Source organism: Anastrepha obliqua, chromosome 4 (genome assembly GCF_027943255.1).
Source record: "Anastrepha obliqua isolate idAnaObli1 chromosome 4, idAnaObli1_1.0, whole genome shotgun sequence".
Classification (NCBI taxonomy): Eukaryota; Metazoa; Arthropoda; class Insecta; order Diptera; family Tephritidae; genus Anastrepha; species Anastrepha obliqua.
Genome location: NC_072895.1, coordinates 50,692,266 through 50,712,929, shown reverse-complemented (window position 1 = coordinate 50,712,929; position 20,664 = coordinate 50,692,266). Strand labels below are relative to the sequence as shown.

Here is a 20,664-nt window from a genome sequence, read left to right as displayed (position 1 = left end):
ACAAATATTTTTGGGTGCATTTAAACTTTTTTTAATTTTTTTTTTTCATTTGGTAATGATAAAATATGTAAAGGTTTATAAGAGAGAAGCAATTAAGTTCCGGGAACTCGTTAGTAAGACACGACCAAATTAAGTTACGACCTTCAATTTGATCATCGCTTTTCCACTCTACATAACAGTTCAAACGTTGCTCCCGATTGGAAGTAGCTTTGACAACCTCCTCAAGGTGTTGCAGTGTGCTTGCAACTTCTTTGATCTTTGTGGAGTATGAATAGCTTATTTATATATAATTGTTGGAGTTCAATTGAATATGAATTGAAAATTGTATTGTAATGTGGTTTTCCATATTTCCTCAAAAAAAAAAAAAATTATTGATGTTAAAAATAAAAATTATAAGTTTAAGTTTATAAAAAATTTACCCTGTCGCAAGATTTATAATTTTATATTAATTTTATAAACAGCCTCGTACGTCAATCATATTTGACACTTGTGAACTAGATAGCTGCAGTATACAAACAGACAAGCAACGGACTACCTTAAAGTCAAAACAAAGATTTCCATCACTCAAAATATTTTTTTTATTTATTAAAAAGCTAACGTGCTAACTACCCCAAACTTAGATTGGAATCAAAAGAAGGTTTCTCTTTTCAATATTATCAGTCCCTAAGGTATAACTAAATTCCCGGAACTGAATTGCCAAACCTCATAAATATGCGAAATAGCAGGTAGCTGATACATGACAGAAGATTTTCTGCGCAATTTTTTTCACATTTTTATTGGACTATATATGTAGTTACATGAGGACTACTTACAAATCCCAATAAAACCGTTACTAAATCATTACTGATATTTTAAATTTAGTATATCGACAGCCGAACTTTAATAATTGTTTTTTCGCGAGTATTGTGGAATGTGCTAAGTTCCTGCCTTTAATATTATTTTCATAAAAATCGTTAAAAATATTACTGAAAAACTCATTAACTAAGTACTCATATATAGGTGTGTGTACCTTACTCAGTTAATTCTGTTAATGATATGTTTACCACTATGGATACCTAAAAAGACATACTACTTTCTAAAATAATTTGCAGAATAGTTTTCTTACAATTTTTTTCTAATTATGTGAAGCAGGAAATACTTAGCACAAAATCGCAAACCCATCAAGCAGGCACTCTTAATTGTCAAGGCCTCATTCAAATTTTATTTATGATTTTTATTAACTGACATACCTTTTTAACAATCAAAAAAAGTGGAAGAGTGGACGTTTAAGTCAAAACAAAGTATGTTTTAATATAATGTTTAAAATTGAATATCTGGAAAATATTTACGTTTTAGGCATCTTTAAATTAATCACAAATGACTTAAGTAATAAAGTCCTTAAGTATCTGGACGACTTTCCCGGCAACCGTGTATGTAGATACGTATGCTTTCTTTTAGTGTAAACATCTTCAATAGTGTCCACAAGGAATATCGGTTAAAAGAAAGGTTTAATTACTACTCCCTTAGGTCCACTCCACCTTATGGTGTCCATCATGGATCATTATCTGTGCGCTCTGAATTTAATAAAACGTTATCATGTTTATATAAGGCTAAATCCGTTCACAATTCAGCTTTGCAATGTCGTAATAGCAGGGACGGAAAGTTATCACAATTTTTCAAATTTAAACAAAAATATGCAACTTGTAAAGACTGTTACTGCTATCTACAATGATTTTTATTCCACTAGTTTTATCAATAAAAATTATAAATAATATTTAAAATTTGAATTTCATTATATTTTTGCTCAAAATAAATATTAATATTTGATTTTTATATTTTGGCTCATAAATTATTATTTTAACGTATTTGATTAAGAATATCCTAGTAATCGATCTTTATTTTTTCACTCAAAAATAGTATTCAGCTTAAGATTTTTATGTTTTTGCTCAGAAATAATAATAATCTTGTGATTTGTATTTTTCTTTCACAACATACAGGGTGACAAAAAATAAGTGTATACAACATTTTTTAATGAAAAAAATTAATCATTGATAGTAGCTCAAAACAAGTTGTGAAATTTTAATAGACAATGTTTGAGTAACATTATATTCAGCCAGTTTCGACGTGGTCACCTTTAGCACGAATACACAAGCTCAAACGTTTCAAAAAAATTTGGGCTATAGGCCGGAGTTCGTCTACCGTTATGCGATCCCACTCTCGACGCAACGCTTGCTTCAGGGACTCCAAAATTTTGTGGCTTTAATCTAGCGGATTCCGATCCGGTGAGTAGGTTGGCCATTCTTGGGAAGTAATGGAAGAGGGGAAATTGGCTTTGCACCACTCTTGGGTTGTGTTTGCTCTGTGAGCTGGTGCCGAGTCCTGTTGAAACGTCCACTCATCATCACCAAGTGCTGCTGGGACCAAGGAAGAACAACTGCTTCTTATATGTCTTGACGGTAAACTTCTTTATTGATTTTCACTCCTTGGTCTATGAAAATCAGAGGAGTCTTGCCACTGGCGCAAATTCCACCCCATACCATGACAGATCGCGGATTTGGACGATGTTCAACAATGGACGAAGTCCAGGGGCTTCTGTAGACCAATTTCTGTCGTTTTCACGATTGTGAGCTTGTTCAAGGGTAAACAGCTTCTCATCCGTAAATACGAAAATTTCCCAGCCCGCACCTGTGGCCCGACGTTGGAGCGAGCGACATCTTTCGAGTCTTACTTTCTTGTTTCCATCCGTGAGTAGCTGGCAATTTTGTAGTTTACAAAACTTAAGTCCAAGTTCTTTTTTATGCTATAAGGCGAACTGATTCACGATTGATGCCTGCCTCACGAGCAATTTTCCTCATCGAAACCATAGAATTTCGATGAACTCTTTTTTTGACGATTTTTCGGTTGTTGAACGTGTTAACAGTTCGTTTTCTTCCTCTTCCAGGGCGGTCATCTTCATTACCAAGCTCCTTAAATCGTTTGATTGCACGAGAAACCAATGAACGTGCAATTCCAAGCTGATGCAGGGCTATAGTAGCTGAGTGACTACTTGACATCGTTACACAAAGTATTTAAAAAGAGTTGAAACACAAACGAATAATTTTTTTTTGTACTTCAGAACACACACAACAATCACAAAATAAGAACAAAATCTTATATAACCTGGACTATAGTTGATTGAAATTGAATACTTTTATCATTGGGTGCTTCGCTTCGCTAATGAAATTTTTTTAATTCTACTCTAAAAGGCGAAGTTATGACGAATAAATGAATGCACCTAATTAGCAACGCGGTATCTTTTCCAGTTTTTGACTATTTTTCGTTTACGATTTAATTTTCATAAAATTTGGTATACAAATATAGTTCATCCTAGATTTTATATTTATTTGAGGTTTACGCTTAGACCTCATGGCCTTTTCTACCCTGGTTTGTCTTTAAACAGTTATCATATAAAGCAGGTATCAACTTTTGTAGAAGATTAATGAAAATTCGAACAACTTTTCACACTTTGTAATCAGAATTAAAACAAAAAAATTTAGGTATGGATTTTTATTTATGCATAATAAAAAGTGGGATTTAAGTTGCTCAAAATTTTCATAGATTTTTTATGACGTTGAGCATTTGCTCCATATAATAACTAATGGCATTCAAAGGGCTCTGTTGAATTTCTTCTCGCTAAAACTTCAGATTTCATACTTCCGAAATATGGGAGAAATGGAAAATGTCGAGAGTTGTCTCCTTAGCACATGGTGCAGTTTTCCCCATAGCTACCCATTAAAATATCAACTGGGAAAGTAAACTGGCAAGATTTTAGCTTTGACCGGCAAAATAACAATACTAAAAGTAGATTAAATGTGCGCAAATTTATCACTTACCTTTATCCGTTCTAAGAAGTCACAAAATTTAATATTTTAAGTAAAAAATTGAAGCATATTTCTATAATAAACTACGTAAAATTAAAGTAAGCATTGCATTATTTTATACTAAAACAGAAATTCCCTAAAAGTTTCCAATCAAAAAGTATTCTACGCTCTCAAAAAGAACCCCTGCATGCTGTGCAAGCGTCAAAAACTCAATGTACAAGTTGAAAAAAAATGTTGAACATTCGCTACAAATACACAAGACCGTCAGGAAGAAAAATGTTAAAAATCAATGCCATTTTTGAGCCACTTGAAACTTTTACTTTATGGTACTCGTATTATATGAAAACTGCATACCCGACATTTTTTCTCCAAAAACAAAATCCAGATTAAAAAATTATAAAATTGCATGTGAATTTTTTTTAATTTGCACAACTTTTGAAACTTCGATTTATGTGGTTTTTGTTGAAGAATATACTATATTTTCAAAAAAAAAAAATTATTAAAATTTATGAAGAAACCAATAAGTTCTCAAAACTAGCCTGTACTATAGTTATTTAACGCTGTGCATAAATGGCGGCGCTCATTAGTTCACTAACTATTTGCATATTTTTGTTTTTGTGGTATATAGCCTAACTCTTTTGCCCGTCAAATATTTTCAGATTCGAACTTTGCATCAAGTTTTGTTTCTATCTCATGAATTGCTCTGACAATATTGCCCTATAATTCATTAAAATAGGGAAGTAGATACTGATTGCTTGTTCATTAAACTCATTATTATTTTTATGGCCACAACTGCTTAAGACAACATAATTAAATCATTCACTCCTAACTGTTTTGCTTAAGCTGTTAGTTGCTTTTAATATAAAAAAAATATATGAGTTTATTACCTGTAGTACAATACCCTACGCACACACTTAAAATAGTCATTGCAATTTTGGCTACCAAAAATATGCTTACATGTGTAGTTATTCATTGTAGTAGCCGCCTGGCTTTTCTCAACAGACCAAATGGTTTAGGACAGTTCATAAAACATTCTTATGAAACCATACATACAATTTTGGATGCCACCTGCGTGTACTTGTACATATTAAAAACAAAAAAAAGAAACAATATAATATCAGAAAAAAAAGTTTCCTTATAGCTGTCATTAATCGTAGACGAGTGCAAGCCTTCAACTGCATTTCTATTATAGAAACATCCTCATAAAAAACTATTTGACTTTCAGAGATATATGTACTACTTAGTAGCGTTGTAGGAATCATCATTTATAGGGAATTGCTAGTCACACTGGTGTTTATACATTGGAAAAGAAAGAACATTAACTTGAACTGCCTTCGTGCATGTGTCATTTACTTAAGAGTTACCTGGCCTTCAGATGTCTTTATGGCACATTCAGCGAATTGTATTCATTAACATTTAATGGTTGTGTAAGCATGTGTGCTTGCGTCCTTTTAAATACCAACATGTGACGAATTAATGTCAAATAAATTTGCGTTTTATTTTAGAAGTTTTAAAGAAACTACTGACAGTGCTTGTATAATTTTTTTAGCTGTCTCGAAGAACGATGAGTCATTGTTTCTTAGTCAAGCTAAGAACAGCTCAAAGAGTTGCTTAAATAAAAGGCATTCTGCTTTTATATAAAAACTTATTCAAACTAATTACGTAATAAACTGTCTTAGCAAATTTGTATTTCTTAATATCTCACCAAGAACCATTCAGTTAATAAATTTTAGGTGGAGTAATATTCAGCACTAACAGTTCATAGTGAGCTCTACTCGTAATTCATGACATATACCTGCCATCTAAGTTTTATTTTTGGTGAAGCCAGTTGTGTATTACAACGATCTAAAATTGAGATAAGAAAAAGAGCAAATTCTATATAAGTATAAGTCCCTCACCATACCCACCTTATTGTATGGCGCAGAAGCTTGGGCGTGACAACATCCGGTGAGGCGTCCCTTGGAGTGTGTGATAGAAAAATTTTGGGAATATTTTTGGATCTTTGCACATTAGCGACGTAGGTAACGGAACAATGAGCTGTATGAGCTTTACGACGACATAGACACAGTGCAGCGAATAAAGATCCAGCGGCTTCGGTAGCTGGATCATGTCAACCTAAAAGTATTCGATGCGTTACCAGATAGTGTTAGCAGAGGATAGAGGGTGATGACCTCTTCTGCGTTGGAAAAATCAGGTGGAGAAGGACTTGTGTTCAATTGGTGTGTCCAATTGGCGCCGGTCAGCACCAGAAAGAAATGACTTGCACGCTTTGTTGAACTCGGCTAAAATCATTCAAGTGGTTATTGAGCCAATCTAGACAAAAACAAAATTGGATAATTCGATAATTTTGAGACACCTTGTATATTAAGTTATTAAGTATTATATGTACACACAATTAAAGCGACTAGCAGCAAAGGCTATCGACCTTTAACTCATAGATTTTTCTTTAAAAAGGAAATAAAAAAAAGATTAGTACTTTTTTTTTTGATTATTTTGAGCCAAGAGTATAAGTTTATTGCTCTCGATGAGCTATTTATTTCTTAACAGGGTCTACGAGTTACATGGTCTATTCGATCAGTCCAATTTTGTAATACTTTTTCCAGCAAATCTGACCATACGGCGTCAATGGTGCCTTAAAAATGCTATAAATCGATTGTTAAGCGCGCTGTAAGGCAAGTTGCACCGTCTTGTTGGAACCAAATGTTATCGGCGTTTAGTTGATTAATTTTCGGAAACCAAAATTCAGTCAGCTCGTATTTCAGCGTAACGGCAGCGCCTTTCTCATTTCGAAAGAAGTAAAGGCGGATGATGCCGCTAGTGCTCTATGAACTTTGCGAACACATTTCTTTTTTTCAAAGTAAATTTCGACAATTTGTCAGTATTGTTCTGAGATCAAACAACTTATGATCGCTTGTCAAACCTTACAAAACAGAAATGGCAACTCAGTTTACTGTTCTCAGCTGTTAAACCATAGTTATGGTATCGATAGTTCTCATGCAGCTAAAAAATACCCGATACATTTTTATTTAAAGTCAACATTACTTCATTAGTAATAAAATAAACGCAGTAGTTATAGAGTAATATCTACTTTAACTTCTACACATCTGATAAAGTAACTTAAGTTATGTCGAGGAAAGATCTTTTTGCATAGATTTTTTTCGACATGTATTTTGTGATTGAAAGAAGTTCATATATTTTTGATTCCCTTACAATTTAAGCGGAAAGTAGTAGGCTTTAATTCATATTCATTTATTGAAAAATAATATATGAACTAAGTCAGTATAACGTTTCACAACAGAGACATGTATCTGCATGTATTGCTTTTTATATGAAAAGGAAAACAGAGACAAAAACGTTCAAACATATCCATATTTGCTAAAAAGTTGAAGTCAATGCGGCTTTTTTTGCTGTAAAAAGTAAGTTTTCTACCTCCATTTCATATGTTATTAGTAAGAAATTACATATACGGAAAATCTCGAGATTCCAGGCAAATTATTTTTGACGTGATAACGTCTTATAATTCGATTTAGCCGGCTGCACGCACGAAAAAATGTGTCGTTATCTTGCTCAATGGTCGTTATCTTGCTCATTCGTCGTTATCTTGCTCATTCGTCGTTATCTTGCTCATGATCGTTACCTTGCATGAAGTGCAAGCGAAAGCGCGGAATGAACGACAAAGAGCACAATCGGCCCCCGCGTTCGGCAACGTTCGACATCTGGCTCTCTCCTACTTGCGTGAGCATATATATTTATGTATATACGCATATGTATATAAATTCACATATTTGTATTTGCATATGGCTTCTTCCTGTGTGCATGGTAATGAACCATTTCCCTGTTGAGAATAGGACGATGATAGAAAAAGTAGGAAATGAAAGGAGTGTTTCGAGTGTAAAGTGTCTCGAAAAAGGCAAATCGATGATGTTGCCTCTTTGTGTTGTTGACTTATTAACGTCTGATGCACGATCGAAATCGAACATATCTTTCATGAATTTGATAAATGTTTCGTCATTTTTCACGTTTGTGTAAATGTAACTTGACCTATTCCATTGCGATTCCATTTACTTCCTTCTCTATATCCATACAAAATATCTATCAAACAAATAAAATTAAAATTTTGTTTTGAAAATTGCAACCATTACATCAGTATATTCTTATGACGTTGTCACGTTAAACCATCGTCAGTAAACCGACTTTACAGACAACCTCTTTTTTATTATTTTCGGGATTTCGCAAATACCGAAATCTCAAGGCCCCGGATGGACATGCTAATAGCAGCATATCCATATGATCCATTCCCCTATTTTGAACCACTCAATAATCTGTGGCTTTGCTTTGGAAAAGTAACTGAGCTTTAGAAAGGCATTGAAGTCCTCGCAAGTAAAGAGTGCCAGCGTAACTCTATGCATTATTCGAAATGGCAATGATGCAATTTATTTGAATATCAGCTATTGCTTTTTTACTAATTTTTATTTCAAAAGCGAATGTGAGTTTCAATAACACATCAAGCAATTTTTAGAAAAAATTTGCAAAAATTTACATACAAACCTACGAGTGATGCCACGCTCTGTGACACAAAAAAAGATGTCATATTTATTACTAATTTGAATACATTTTCGAATTGGCAAATACTTTAAATTAATTAACTGCAAATTTTTATGGTAATTTACGCAAGTTATTAGTGGGTATTAACTAGTTGGAGATCTGAATTTTCATCATTCATTGTCACATAACTGCATGAAAGCGAATTTTGTAAGCTTATTAAATAATAGTAAACGAGTTATCACGCCGTTTCGATTTCTTTTATTTTACGCAAAAGTGAATTAAATAGTTGTTCGGCAAATTTAAAGCAATAACTTTTCTTTCTAGCCACTCAGGTGTACGGTTGTGAGGTGTGGTGGACAAGGGATGCACAAAAGAAAGATTGCATACATACATAACACATAAACCTACATGTGCTACCAACAGACACACATACAACCAACCGACGCACGTTTTTTTTTTATTTTTTTTTATCTTTTTATTATACGCTTGCTTGCCTGGCTCTGTGCATAATTTATTTCGGTTTGATTCATTCACAATTTACATATTTCTTATACTCGTATATGGAAAAAGTTGTTTTGAACTTTTGGTTGCTTTTTTTCTGTTTTGTTTTGATTACTTTTCCACTCTTGATTCATTTTTGGGTCAACGCAATTTCTTGCATGGTTAGATAATACATTTCAGGTTGGGATGTCAATGCGGATGCGCGCTTATGACCCTTTTTTATCTCCTGCATTTGTAACTATGTACAATGGCTAGTGTAACTAATCAACGAAACGGATTTTAGTAATAAATAAACCTATATATGCTTTTTTTTATATAATGTCTAATTTGAATCTCTTCATTGCAGAATAACTAGCGTGCGCCCAGAAGTACAATTGCTTGACCATAGTGTGGAAATGAGGAGACCGAAAATGTTTGGTAAATCTATTGAAAGACAAAAAACAAAAACATAAAAATGCTCACGCTGTAAATTTTATTGTACTCCTCAACTATAAAATATATGTAGGTCTACTATTTTGGCTACTCGAACTGACATTGCTATGCATCAGCAATGCGCAGGGTACCTTCGAAGATGCGGAAACATCAAATGATTATACGAGGTGAAAAAGAAATTATTTTTATCTCAATAGTATGTTGATAATACAAGTTTAAGTGAATTAATATATTTTGTTACATGATTTTCCCTTCAGTGGCATTACACATCAACAATTCGATCTGCGGCATACAATACCCGGTGAACCTGATATTGATTACCCCGTCTATAGCGAGGTGCCAAGTACGAGGTTTGAGTGTACTGGAAAACATGAAGGTTTGTATATGAAGGAAAACATTGTAAAGGGTATTTTCCCGCAAAAGTTTCACCTAGATGCCAGTAGTGAATAATTTCTAGACGGTAGTTTAGACGATTTTTTAAGTAATCTTTCACGTTTGTCAAGTGGGCAAATGTACAATTTCAGCCATGGATACTTTTAGGGTAGAACAACGTGTTAAAATTATTATGAAGATGGTCGATCGTGATTTTTTCGTTGCTAATAATAGTCCGAATAAGTAGGCATTTCGAAGGTTGATGGATACATTTCAAGAAACTGAATCTGTTGAAGATAGAAAAAGGACTGGCAGACCAAAAACTGGACGTTCCGTTGAGAATTTTGCTCAACATCGATATCTCAACGTTCTCAACAATTAGGCACTCATGAATTGGCTGTATGGCGGATTTTAACTGTAGACGTGCTCTTGGTGGATATATAAATTATGTATTTTTTCACAAATTATTTTGAAGAAGCAAAATAGATTAACAAAACCAACGCAAGACTGAGTCTTTTCGAGGAAAATAGAGATAGTGAAGCTTGAAAATATATACATTTTTATATGTTTTATTTTAAAACAACATCTAGGCACGAATTTTGAAAGACCCCTTACATCAGGTGTGTGATATCTAAAACCTCTCTCTATACCGCCAGCCTTAGCAAAGAAGTGAGACCCTAAATGCTTAAATCTTATCCCCGTGAAAGCAGTATAGCCGAGGGGAAGGTGCCGAGATGATTTCATCTCATCCTCCAGACAGCTGCTGCTACAAAAAAAAACTCGAAATAATACCAAGTCTCACCGCGTGGATACCTCACGGGCAATATCCAAAAAGGACACTCACAAAATTCGAGGGATGCGGCTTTGGTAACCTTAGAAGTTTCCTTGAACTCCATTGTCCATTAGTGACCAGATGGATCTCGCAACTTTGCTAGTTTGTGTACTTTGCCAGCACTCGCTGAATTGACGTGAAGCCCATCTTTCCACAGCAGACGACAGGCTTTCAACTGAACCCCAATACTCTCTTTTCATAACGAAACCGCTACAATGACCCTGTAACCAGTTTTGAAGTAGTTCCACAAGTAAGCAACTGTTTAGCTGTTTCTTTGCTTACGGCTACCTCCGCTTGGTTCGATTGATTTTGAGCTTTGTGGTAATCTCCTTGCAGGCCATAAAATTGAAGTGTCTCCATATGTGGAAAAACATCATTACGTATGCCACAAATTGGAGGACGAGCTCTGTCAAACATCCAACATGGGATATAGGTACAAAGTAGCAATATCTATAACGAAAATATAGTGCAAAAATAGGTCTCATATAGGAAAACTTAAAACCGGTCTCATAGTTGATTTAGCTTTGTCGGAATATCACGCAATATATGGAAGCTGAGGTTTACTGCAGATCTTATTTTGTTTTTCTAATTAAAAACTCCCTTGCAGGCTACTATGCTGATATGGAGACGCGCTGTCAGGTGTTCCGCATTTGTGCTCATACTTCCCGCACCATACATGGCTTCGGTTTCCTTTGCCCCAATGGCACACTATTCAGTCAGAAGAATTTCGTTTGTGATTGGTATCGTAACGTTAATTGCGATGAATCGGAGCAATACTACAGCAAAAATAATGTTAATCGTATTGGCAGCAGTTATGATATGATGGAGAGGGTACGCCAAATGATGGAATACCCCATAAAGACGATATCACAAGCACTTAAAAGTTCCGCCGCACCACAAGCAACGCGTTCACATAACACGCTTAAGAAACAATTGGAATTGGCAGAAAGCGGCCTGGATGTTAGTGAGACAGACGCAGTGCAACAGTCTAGTCGCGATAGTAGTCAACGCGCTTATTTGACGCGCAAACAGGCAGTTACACGTGCGCAGGTCGAATCTGTCTCGAAGAGTACCGGCGGTAATCAGCATACACAGGTGGAGGATGCAGTTACTCAACAGCGTAAAAAGCTGCAACAGCAACGCCAAATTCAACGCACCGAAACTAAGACTCCCAATTCACAAAGTGGCGGAGTTGGATCAACGCGCGGCACAGCACAGCAACCGCAGCAGGCAACGCGAGTGAGCCAAGCAAAGAATGCTGCTAAACCAGATGATGAAGATGTTTATGTCAATAGCCTGGGTGAATTATCCTCCGATCCGGGTGTTAGCTTCGTGCATGAGAGTGCGCGCATTATAGCGGAACCAACTAGTCGCCTAGGTAGTGAACAGAAACGTAATTTTGCCGAAAAAGTGAATGTTGCCTTGAATGATCTAACCGAATTGCCCGCAAAAGAAATTATTGCACCGGATTATGTGAAAAACTTACGCCAATCTAATGAAGACCTAATTTTGGCAGCCAACATAAATAACTTACTTGAAGAGGTTTCCGATGATTTGAATCCTAGCATTTCTGGGTATCAAGTGCCCGCGCCACAGACGAATAAAACCTCGTTCAGGTTTTTAAGTCGCGGTTTTTCATCACAAAGTGATCGGGCCAAGCGACCACACTATGAGTATGCGAAGCCAAAGCAGACGGCAAGTACGATACGATTTACGGTAAGTGACATTTTTTATCGTAAAACACGCTTTTCTTTTTTGGCAATTGGATTTAAAGCTTAAGTGAGTTACGTAAGCCATGAATGTTTTAAAAATGTTCAAAATTTTAGGCCTAAATTTGTGATAGAATTAACTGAAGTATCTAGATCATAATTGAGAATAATTTTTAAGGGTTCAATTTATCAAAATTTTGTAGAAAACTAAGAATATTCCAATTCCACTCTTCTTTTATTGCTTTCTAGAACTCTGCGCATGCTCTTCTTCTTTTTATTTTTCCCCCATTAATTTAATTTCTGTCATTTCTTGCTCATATTTCTATAGTGCCTTTTTATTGTTATTTTTCACATCCATCGGAAGACTTACTTAACTTTATAAAAATGTATCTCATAAATTGTTCTATACTCCATTACATTTCATATAATTAATATAAACTCTGATTGAATTTGTTTAGACTTGGCAGCATAGGTAGGCCCCACACATGTGTAGTGTTGCCAGAAACATTTACGACAGTTGAACTCTGAATTCGTACACCAGAATCAATTTTAAGAAATGTTGTTAATGCTTTGGGCAGTAGTATTTTGTAGTCGCTTGTCGCTGGTCGACCTCGCCAGCCAACTTTTAGCTGTTCCTTACCAAGCAAACATGCATAGACTATGTGGCCCATGGTCTTTTCTTGTTTCTTATGAGGCTCTATTTGATGACCTGAACAGCAGGCAATGTCACTTTAATAGTTTTACTTCCTTGAACCTTGAGTCTTTCCGTTTGAGCGATAATGGAAAGTAAGTGAGACTGCTATTGTAGTCTTCGTGATTGGAAGTTAAGAAAGATCTTTAAATGTCTTTTAAGAATTTCTAATCAATTTTACAATAAAAGATTATTTTTAAGTAATATTAGAATTAAGAAACATAAGTCTTTAAGAGTATTTATTTAATTGAAAAAGTTCCTCACAGGGCAGCGCACATGCGTCAAATCATATGATTTTGGAGGCTAGCTTAAGACTCATTTTTTGCTTTGTAATGGGGTTTAAAATATCTCACACATCATCAAGGCCGACATCGCAGCAACGTATGACCAACTTGTAGAGCTAAAAAACTCCTCCTCGTTTTTAATCGTCACCCACCCAGGAACCGCTTTCGTATGACTTCCGAGTGGCATTTTATATTTCTCATTACCTACGTCTAGGTTCCGCTTTTTCATTCGAAGAATGTTTTCCACAAATCTGCTGAGGCTTTCCCATATTTCCTCGCTGCTTATCATTTTACCAATGATATTTTCGTTAGTTATATGACCGATAGCGTCGTCCAGTTTTCGCCGATCATGTTCCCAAAGCGGACAGTTATGAAATGTGTGTTCAGCGATATCTTCGGCAGCAAGAGCGCATTTAGAGAGATGATCTTAATCTTATTACCGAATCATTTCTTCAACAAATTGTTAGTTTCGCGAACAATATGGGCCCTATTGATGCCTCGATCGAGCAATAGCTCAATTCTATTTTGAAAATATAACTCAATAATGCTTCCGGGCCATAAACCACCGACTCCATTCCATTTTTAGGGGGCAACCGTATTTGACGAGCTAAATGTAGACAAGTGGATGCTCAGTTCTCTTATAGAAGTTTTTTTCGATTTTTTAAATTTTATTTTATTTAATTCTATTTTATTTTACTTAAAACTAATTTTTAATTCAAATTTTTTATTTCATTTTACCTTTTTTTATATATTCTAAAAGGTGGCGCAAAATTAACCATTCAACATTTTACTAAAAAAAAAAATATTTTGAATGACGGAAATCTTTATTTTGCCCCTTACGTGCTCCATTGCTTGTCTGTTTGTATGCTGCAGCTGCAAATATTATAAATCTTTCCATGGTTGGTTGGTTTAAGGGTGACCCCGCATCGGAGTGCCACATAGACCGCAAGTTGGGTCCGTTGTGTTGCCCTAGAGCTCATTATTTTAAATGATTTCCCCACCTAACCGAGATTTTTATTGTAGATTTTGGTCAAAGATATTAATTCGTTTCGAAAATTGGATGAGAGATTCGATTTTCAGGTCCGAGAGTACTGAAAGATTGTCAATAGTTGGAGAGCCTAGAAGAGCGAGTCGACTTCTGGCTAGACCCGGACAACTGCACAGCAAATGTCTGCTCGATACTTCCTCATCTTCGTCCTCGCAGTATCTGCACAGGTCGTTTTGAGGAACCCCGAGCCGACGTGCGTGAGTGCCCAAAAGGCAGTGGCCGGTGATAAGAGATGTTATATGCCTTAGTTCGTGTTTCGAAAGACTTATAAGGGTTTTTGTCTGTTTCAGATTGTAGGATGGCCAGATTTGTCTGGTCGTAACGCAAGTAGTTTCCACTCGCCACCTCCGATCAGCAACGCTGTGAAATTCTCGATCAATGAGTAATTTACATGTTGAGAGCGGAATGTGGATTGTGGGTAAGTTACTGACATATGATTGCGCAGCTCCAGCTCTTGCGAGCTCATCAGCTTTGCAGTTACCTTCGAATCCACTGTGACCCGGTATCCAGATAACTTGGACAGAATTCTGAACACTTATCTCGTTAAGAGATAAGAGACAGGATCGAACCACATCTGAGTGGGTATAAGAGGAGCTGAGTGCTCGAACGGCCGCTTGACTGTCGGTGAAAAAGCGGATATCCTCTAGTGATATTCTATTTTCTAAGAGAGTTTTCGCAGCATACCAGATAGCGCATACTTCCGCTTGGAATACGCTACAGTAGTCGGGTAATCTAAATGATAGATTGATGTGAGGGGAATTGGAAAAGATTCCAAATCCCACTTTGCCGTCTTGTTTTGAACCATCTGTATATATAGTCAGAGGGCCATCGCTTTCGGTAAGATTTGTCTTCCATTCTTCCCTAGTTGGGAGTGAACAGGAGAATAGCAAGGGTGGTGATGGAAGACTTACATGATAGTCTATGTCGGAAGAGATAACAGTGTTCCTGTTCAGTATGGCCGAATGGCCAAGATACTTATTCCATTTCGATATAGCATTCATGCGTGTCGCTGCTTTCGCTGCAATCGCTTTGCCAGCCAGATCGATAGGGAGCAAGTGAAACAACGTATTTAGAGCCTTAGTAGGTGTTGTACTTAAGCATCCTGTTATCAGGAGGCAGGCTGTTCTTTGAACTCGATCAATTGTGGCTACTCTACACCGTTTTTCGAGTGCTGTCCACCATACAACCACACCGTAGAAGAGTATCGGTTTGATGATCGAGGTATATATCCAATAAATGATCCGAGGTGAAAAACCCCAGGTTTTGCCTATAGCTTTCTTACAAGTATAAAGAGCTGTGAAGGCTTTTTTGCATCTGTTTTCGATGTTCAATTTCCAACTCAACTTCCTATCTAGAATAACTCCTAGATATTTAGCTGAGTCAGATAGGAGTAATGATTCCCCTTTTAAGGTTATTGTTTGCAGTGGAGGAGATTGTTGTTTCCTATTGAAGAGAACAAGATCTGTCTTTGCTGGATTCGCATTTAGTCCGCATTCGGTGCACCATTTTGACAGAATATTGATTGAGCGTTGCATGAGCTCAGTAAGAGTATTCAGGTGTTTGCCTGACACGCAGAGAGCAATATCATCTGCATAGGCTACAACCTTGCAGCCTGCTTTTTCGAGATTTCGGAGCAAACTGTTTACAGCGAGATTCCAGAGAAGGGGTGAAAGTACTCCGCCTTGAGGGGTGCCTTTGACGGCGTACATTCTCATGCGGCTTAACCCAAGCTCTGCAGTGATTATTCTACTTTGGAGCATTTGTTCGATCATCTTTCGGATGGAGTAATTGATACCCAATTTGGCAATTTCAGACAAAATAGCGTTGGGTTCAATATTATTGAAAGCACCTTCTATGTCCATAAATGCGACAAGAGAGTACTCCTTATTGTGAAGGGAAGTTTCCACTGTTTGCACCAGTGAATGAAGTGCCGTTTCAGTCGATTTCCCTTTAGTGTAGGCATGTTGTGCCTCTGAGATCAACTTAGTATCAAGTTGGGTTTTGATTTGCTCATCTAAGACTTTTTCAAAAGCTTTTAAGCAAAAAGAGGTTAGGCTAATGGGCCTGAAGTCGTTTGGTTTACAGTGTGAAGGCTTCCCCGTTTTCGGAATGAATACTACCTTCGATTTCTTCCAAATTGTCGGAAGATAAGACAGATTTAAACACTTGTTAAAGATCCTGGTTAACCAAGGCAGTAGAATTTCTAGTCCTTCTTGAAGTTCTGCTGGAATGATGTTGTCAGGACCTGGTGATTTAAATTTTTTAAAGCTTAGTATTGCTGTAGAGATGCTATTAGAGCTGATTAGATCTGATCTATTCCCATAATTACTCTGAAAAGTGCTGGGAAGTGCAGGTAAGTTGGCAACACAGCCTGGAAAGTGAGATTCTAGAAGTATTCTAAGAGTGTGGTCAGTTGAAGTAGTCCAAGTTCCATCTTGAGTCATGATAAAACTGGGAGAGACTGGGTTTGAAGCAAGAATCTTGCGTAGTCTGCTTACTTCTGAGGTGTTCTCTAATTCTTGAGTGTATGATCGCCAGGATGTGCGTTTTGCACTTCTGACGGCTTTCTTAAAGTCTTTGAGACATTGTCGATATTCTTCCCATTCGTCTGTTATTTTAGATTGGTTAAAGAGTTTCCGAGTTCGATTGCGAAGTTCTGAGATTTCTGGAGTCCACCAAAAAGGTTTATGCTTACCTCCTGTTTTCGTCAGGGGGCAAGATTGTCGTGCTGCGCTTTGACACGTCTTCGTTATTATGTTGACAGCGTTTTCGATATCGTTTTTATTTGCCATTTCAAACTGCCTGATATCAGGAAGTCCATTGGCAAGATGTTCTTTATATTTGATCCAATTCATACGTTTTTTGTTAAGGTACTTCATGGGTTTTGCCGTTTCGGCTTTTAAAGTGAATGTTATATATTGGTGGTCGGAAAAAGAGTGCTGTTTATCAACGCTCCAGTCCTGCACCAGTTGTGTACATGATTCGCTAGCAAGAGTAATATCGAGTACCTCTCTTCTAGACGAGTTAAGAAACGTAGGGACATCCCCTCTATTACATATATCAAGCTTATTTGCTAGAATATAATCAAAAAGTTGCTCACCTCGTGTGTTGTTGTTTGTACTGCCCCAAACAGTATTATGTGCATTAGCGTCTGCTCCAATAATGACGCGTTTCTGGATCAGATGCGCCGTATTGACGAGCCTCCTCACTGCTTCAGGAGGAGGCGCCTCCGCTGCGTCGTAAGGCATGTAAGCCGACACAATCCAGATCGGGCCGTGGACTGCTTCAACCTCTATGGCAGTGGTGTCAGCATTGCTAAGGGGAAGAAGAAAAGCATTAATATGTTTTCGAATGAGAATACAAGAGCGCGATCTACCGTTAGCCTCACCTTGAAACAAGGTGTAGTGCCTATCTTTCAGGCCGCATATCTTGTTGTTTGATATCCAAGGTTCTTGGATGAGAATGATGTCTTCTCTGAGGTCAGAGAGACGAAGAATGAGGGCTGCCGAGGCAGCCTTAGAGTGGTGCAGATTAATCTGCAGCACTTTTAGAGGGACATTCGATGACTGTGGCGTTCGCGTCATCACCGCTATCTAAAAGACTATCCTCGTCCTCGAGTTGAATGTTAAATAAGTTTCCCACAAGTTCGCTGTTTGATTCCGAGTCGGACTCAATCGTCGAATCTTGTGAGAGAGGCTTATCGACATCCATCTCTGGGGCCGCCGTACTCTCTTCGCTGGGTGCGAGGAGATTTTTCGGCTGATAGGTCCAAATGGTAGTGGTAGTGAACCCGAATGCCACAATCCCCTTGCGGTCGTCCAGTGCTTGAACGCTTTCCTGGTCCAGGAGCAGCGTGACATGTCTGGAGTTTCCTGAAGGCTCTTCCACCTTAACTACCCTCCAGTTTTCGGTGGGTAGGTTCGGGTTTCCGATCTTCAGTAGCTCCAGGATGGTTTCCGGATCGGATGGCTCTACAGGTATCCTTGCTCTGCCGCGGGGTTTGTTAGGAATTTCACTCTTTTTGATGAGTTGGAGATTCGCTCCGGGCCATACCTCGCCGAGTCGGTCGAGGGCCTTGCCGTACAGGCTGACCGAACGTTGATCCGAGCACGCGATCAACTTGACCCTTGCCTGGAACCATCCCGCGTCAGAGCAGAAAGGAGGAGGCCCTGGGTTCTGTTTCAGAACGTCCAGGTATCCCAACTGAAGTTTTCTCTCCACAATCTTCCAGTTTGATGGAGAGATGAAACCGTCAGGGTGGCTTTTATCCACCACCGCCATGACCAGACTATCTCTGGCAACTTCGCAGAACTTGCGTATTTTGACCTCAGAGGAAGCTTTGTGCTTCTTGGGGTCGTTGGAGCTATGAGGATCCTCTGAAGACCGCTGCCGCTTAGCTGCACTCGGTTTCTCTTTGGACGCCTCATACTTCCGAAGAAACTCCCGGGCCCAACCGAGAGTTGACCTTTGTTGGTCGGACAGCTCCTCCTCAGGGGTTTTGCCGAACTTTTCCGTAAGGAAGGTGGCGCGTCTTCGATCTCTGTATCGACGGAGATGAGGAGGGATGGGTTTCCTGGAGACTTCTGTCCGACTTGTTTTCCCAGTTTCTGGCAAAACAGGTTTGGTGTTCAATGGGTTCTCCGCAGCCGAGTCGGTTTTGGAGGAAGTAGAAGCCACCTGGGAGTGCGGTGGTGTCTCCCTGACGGTCTTGCTCTTAGTGAGCACTTTAGCCACCGAAGGGGTGGTTTTTGACTCCGCCATTAGTTTGGTGGAGCCAACAGGTCTTCCGCGTCGGGAAGGAATTTTTTGTTTTGTTGTTTGTTTTAAGTTATTTTTGTTCATTTTTGCGGGGCGGTCACTCAGCTGACGAGTCAGCAGTCGTAACCAGAGATTTTAGTAGGGAAATAATGGGGTTCGCCACGCCAGAGCCCTATGCCGTGGTAAGTCTAATTTAAACTGGGGTGCGACAGGTGCCCCAGAGTCCGCATACTAGCGACTTAGCTCACCCTAAGCCATGCATCCCTCGGCGTATGCTGTTCCACCTTGGATTGGTAGCCTTTGATATAAGGAAGTGGCCTTCTCCCCGTGAGTCCATGTTTACTCCATTCGTATTAGCAGAGACATGACCTACTAATACGAGTGGCTTCTCGCCTTCCACCGAAGTGGATATGGGTCACTGCCAGCAATTATGGCAGTTACGGCACGCGTGCAGTAACACTGCACTACATGTTGTTCCCCCTACCATAGTTGTTGGTTGACGAGAACTAGGCTGGTTCGCGAGTAGGCTTTTACCAAGGCTATGACCTACTTAACCACAGAAGATAACTGTGGCGTACCCTATCCACCACCTGGGACGCGCCGCAATAGGTGCCCAACCAAAGGGAATCTTTCCATAATTGATTAATTTTGCGCCACCTGTTATTTTATTTTACAAATTTATTAATTTTTTTAACATTTTTTAATTTATTATATTCTTCTTTATTCTACCAATTTATTTATTTTTATATTTTTTTATTTAATTTTGATGTATTTTATTATTTTATTTTTTCTAATTTATTTATTTATTTTTTATTTTTCTTTCCATTTATTATCTTCTCCTTTATCTTACCAATTTATTTATTTTTATTTAATTTTGATGTATATTATTATTTTTTTTTCTCATTTATTTATTTTTCATTTTATTTTTTTGTTTAGTTTCATTTTATTTTCCTTTTTAGTTCTTTTATTTCGATTTTGTACTATTTTATTTTATTTATTTTTTCATTTCGTTAAAAATTGTTTAATTTTTTTAATACTTAATTTTTTGTTTAAGTTGAATATCATTTTATTCTACTCTGTTTTTTCTACTCTATTTTATTTCACAATTTTTTCATTATGCTTTTGGGTTTTTTGTTTTTATTTTTTTTTTATTCTGTTCGGTTTTGTTTAAATAACTTTTATTTCTTTTAATTTTTTTTATGTGTATACATTCCATTTTATTTAATATTATCCTTTGTTTTTAGTTTTTTACGTTTAACTTTTTTGTTCCTTATTTTATTTCATTTTATTTTATTTTATTTCTATTTCTATTTTTTTACTATTTTTATTTTTATTTAACTGTTGTGATTTATTTTATTTTTGTATTTTATTTTATTTTTTTCGTTTAAATTCTTAGTTTTTATTTCCTTTTACTTAACCTTCCATTATTTATTAATTATTGTTTTTATTGTTTAGTTTCATTTTACCTCGTTTCTATTTCTTTCATTTAATAATCTTGTACTTTGTCTTATTTTATTTTATTTTATTTAGTTTAATTTAATTTAATTGTTATTATTTTTTTGTCTCTTGGTTTCGTTTTTTATTTGTTTGTATTTAATATAATTTAGTTTATTTATGTTTTTTTAATCATTTTTTCATTTTGTTTGATTTCAT

General features: G+C 37.0%; 1 protein-coding gene across 1 annotated transcript in view; it reads left to right on the top strand.

The window, feature by feature from the left end:
- The window catches only part of LOC129244135 (serine-rich adhesin for platelets), a 94,047-nt gene that overhangs the window by 69,099 nt on the left and 4,284 nt on the right, over nucleotides 1-20,664 (top strand). Inside the window, exons 2-5 of the mRNA XM_054881751.1 lie at nucleotides 9,232-9,302; nucleotides 9,391-9,484; nucleotides 9,575-9,693; nucleotides 11,129-12,237. Of these exons, the coding sequence (XP_054737726.1) occupies nucleotides 9,281-9,302; nucleotides 9,391-9,484; nucleotides 9,575-9,693; nucleotides 11,129-12,237 (1,344 nt within the window). The 5' untranslated portion in view covers nucleotides 9,232-9,280. The remainder of the gene's footprint in view (nucleotides 1-9,231; nucleotides 9,303-9,390; nucleotides 9,485-9,574; nucleotides 9,694-11,128; nucleotides 12,238-20,664) is intronic.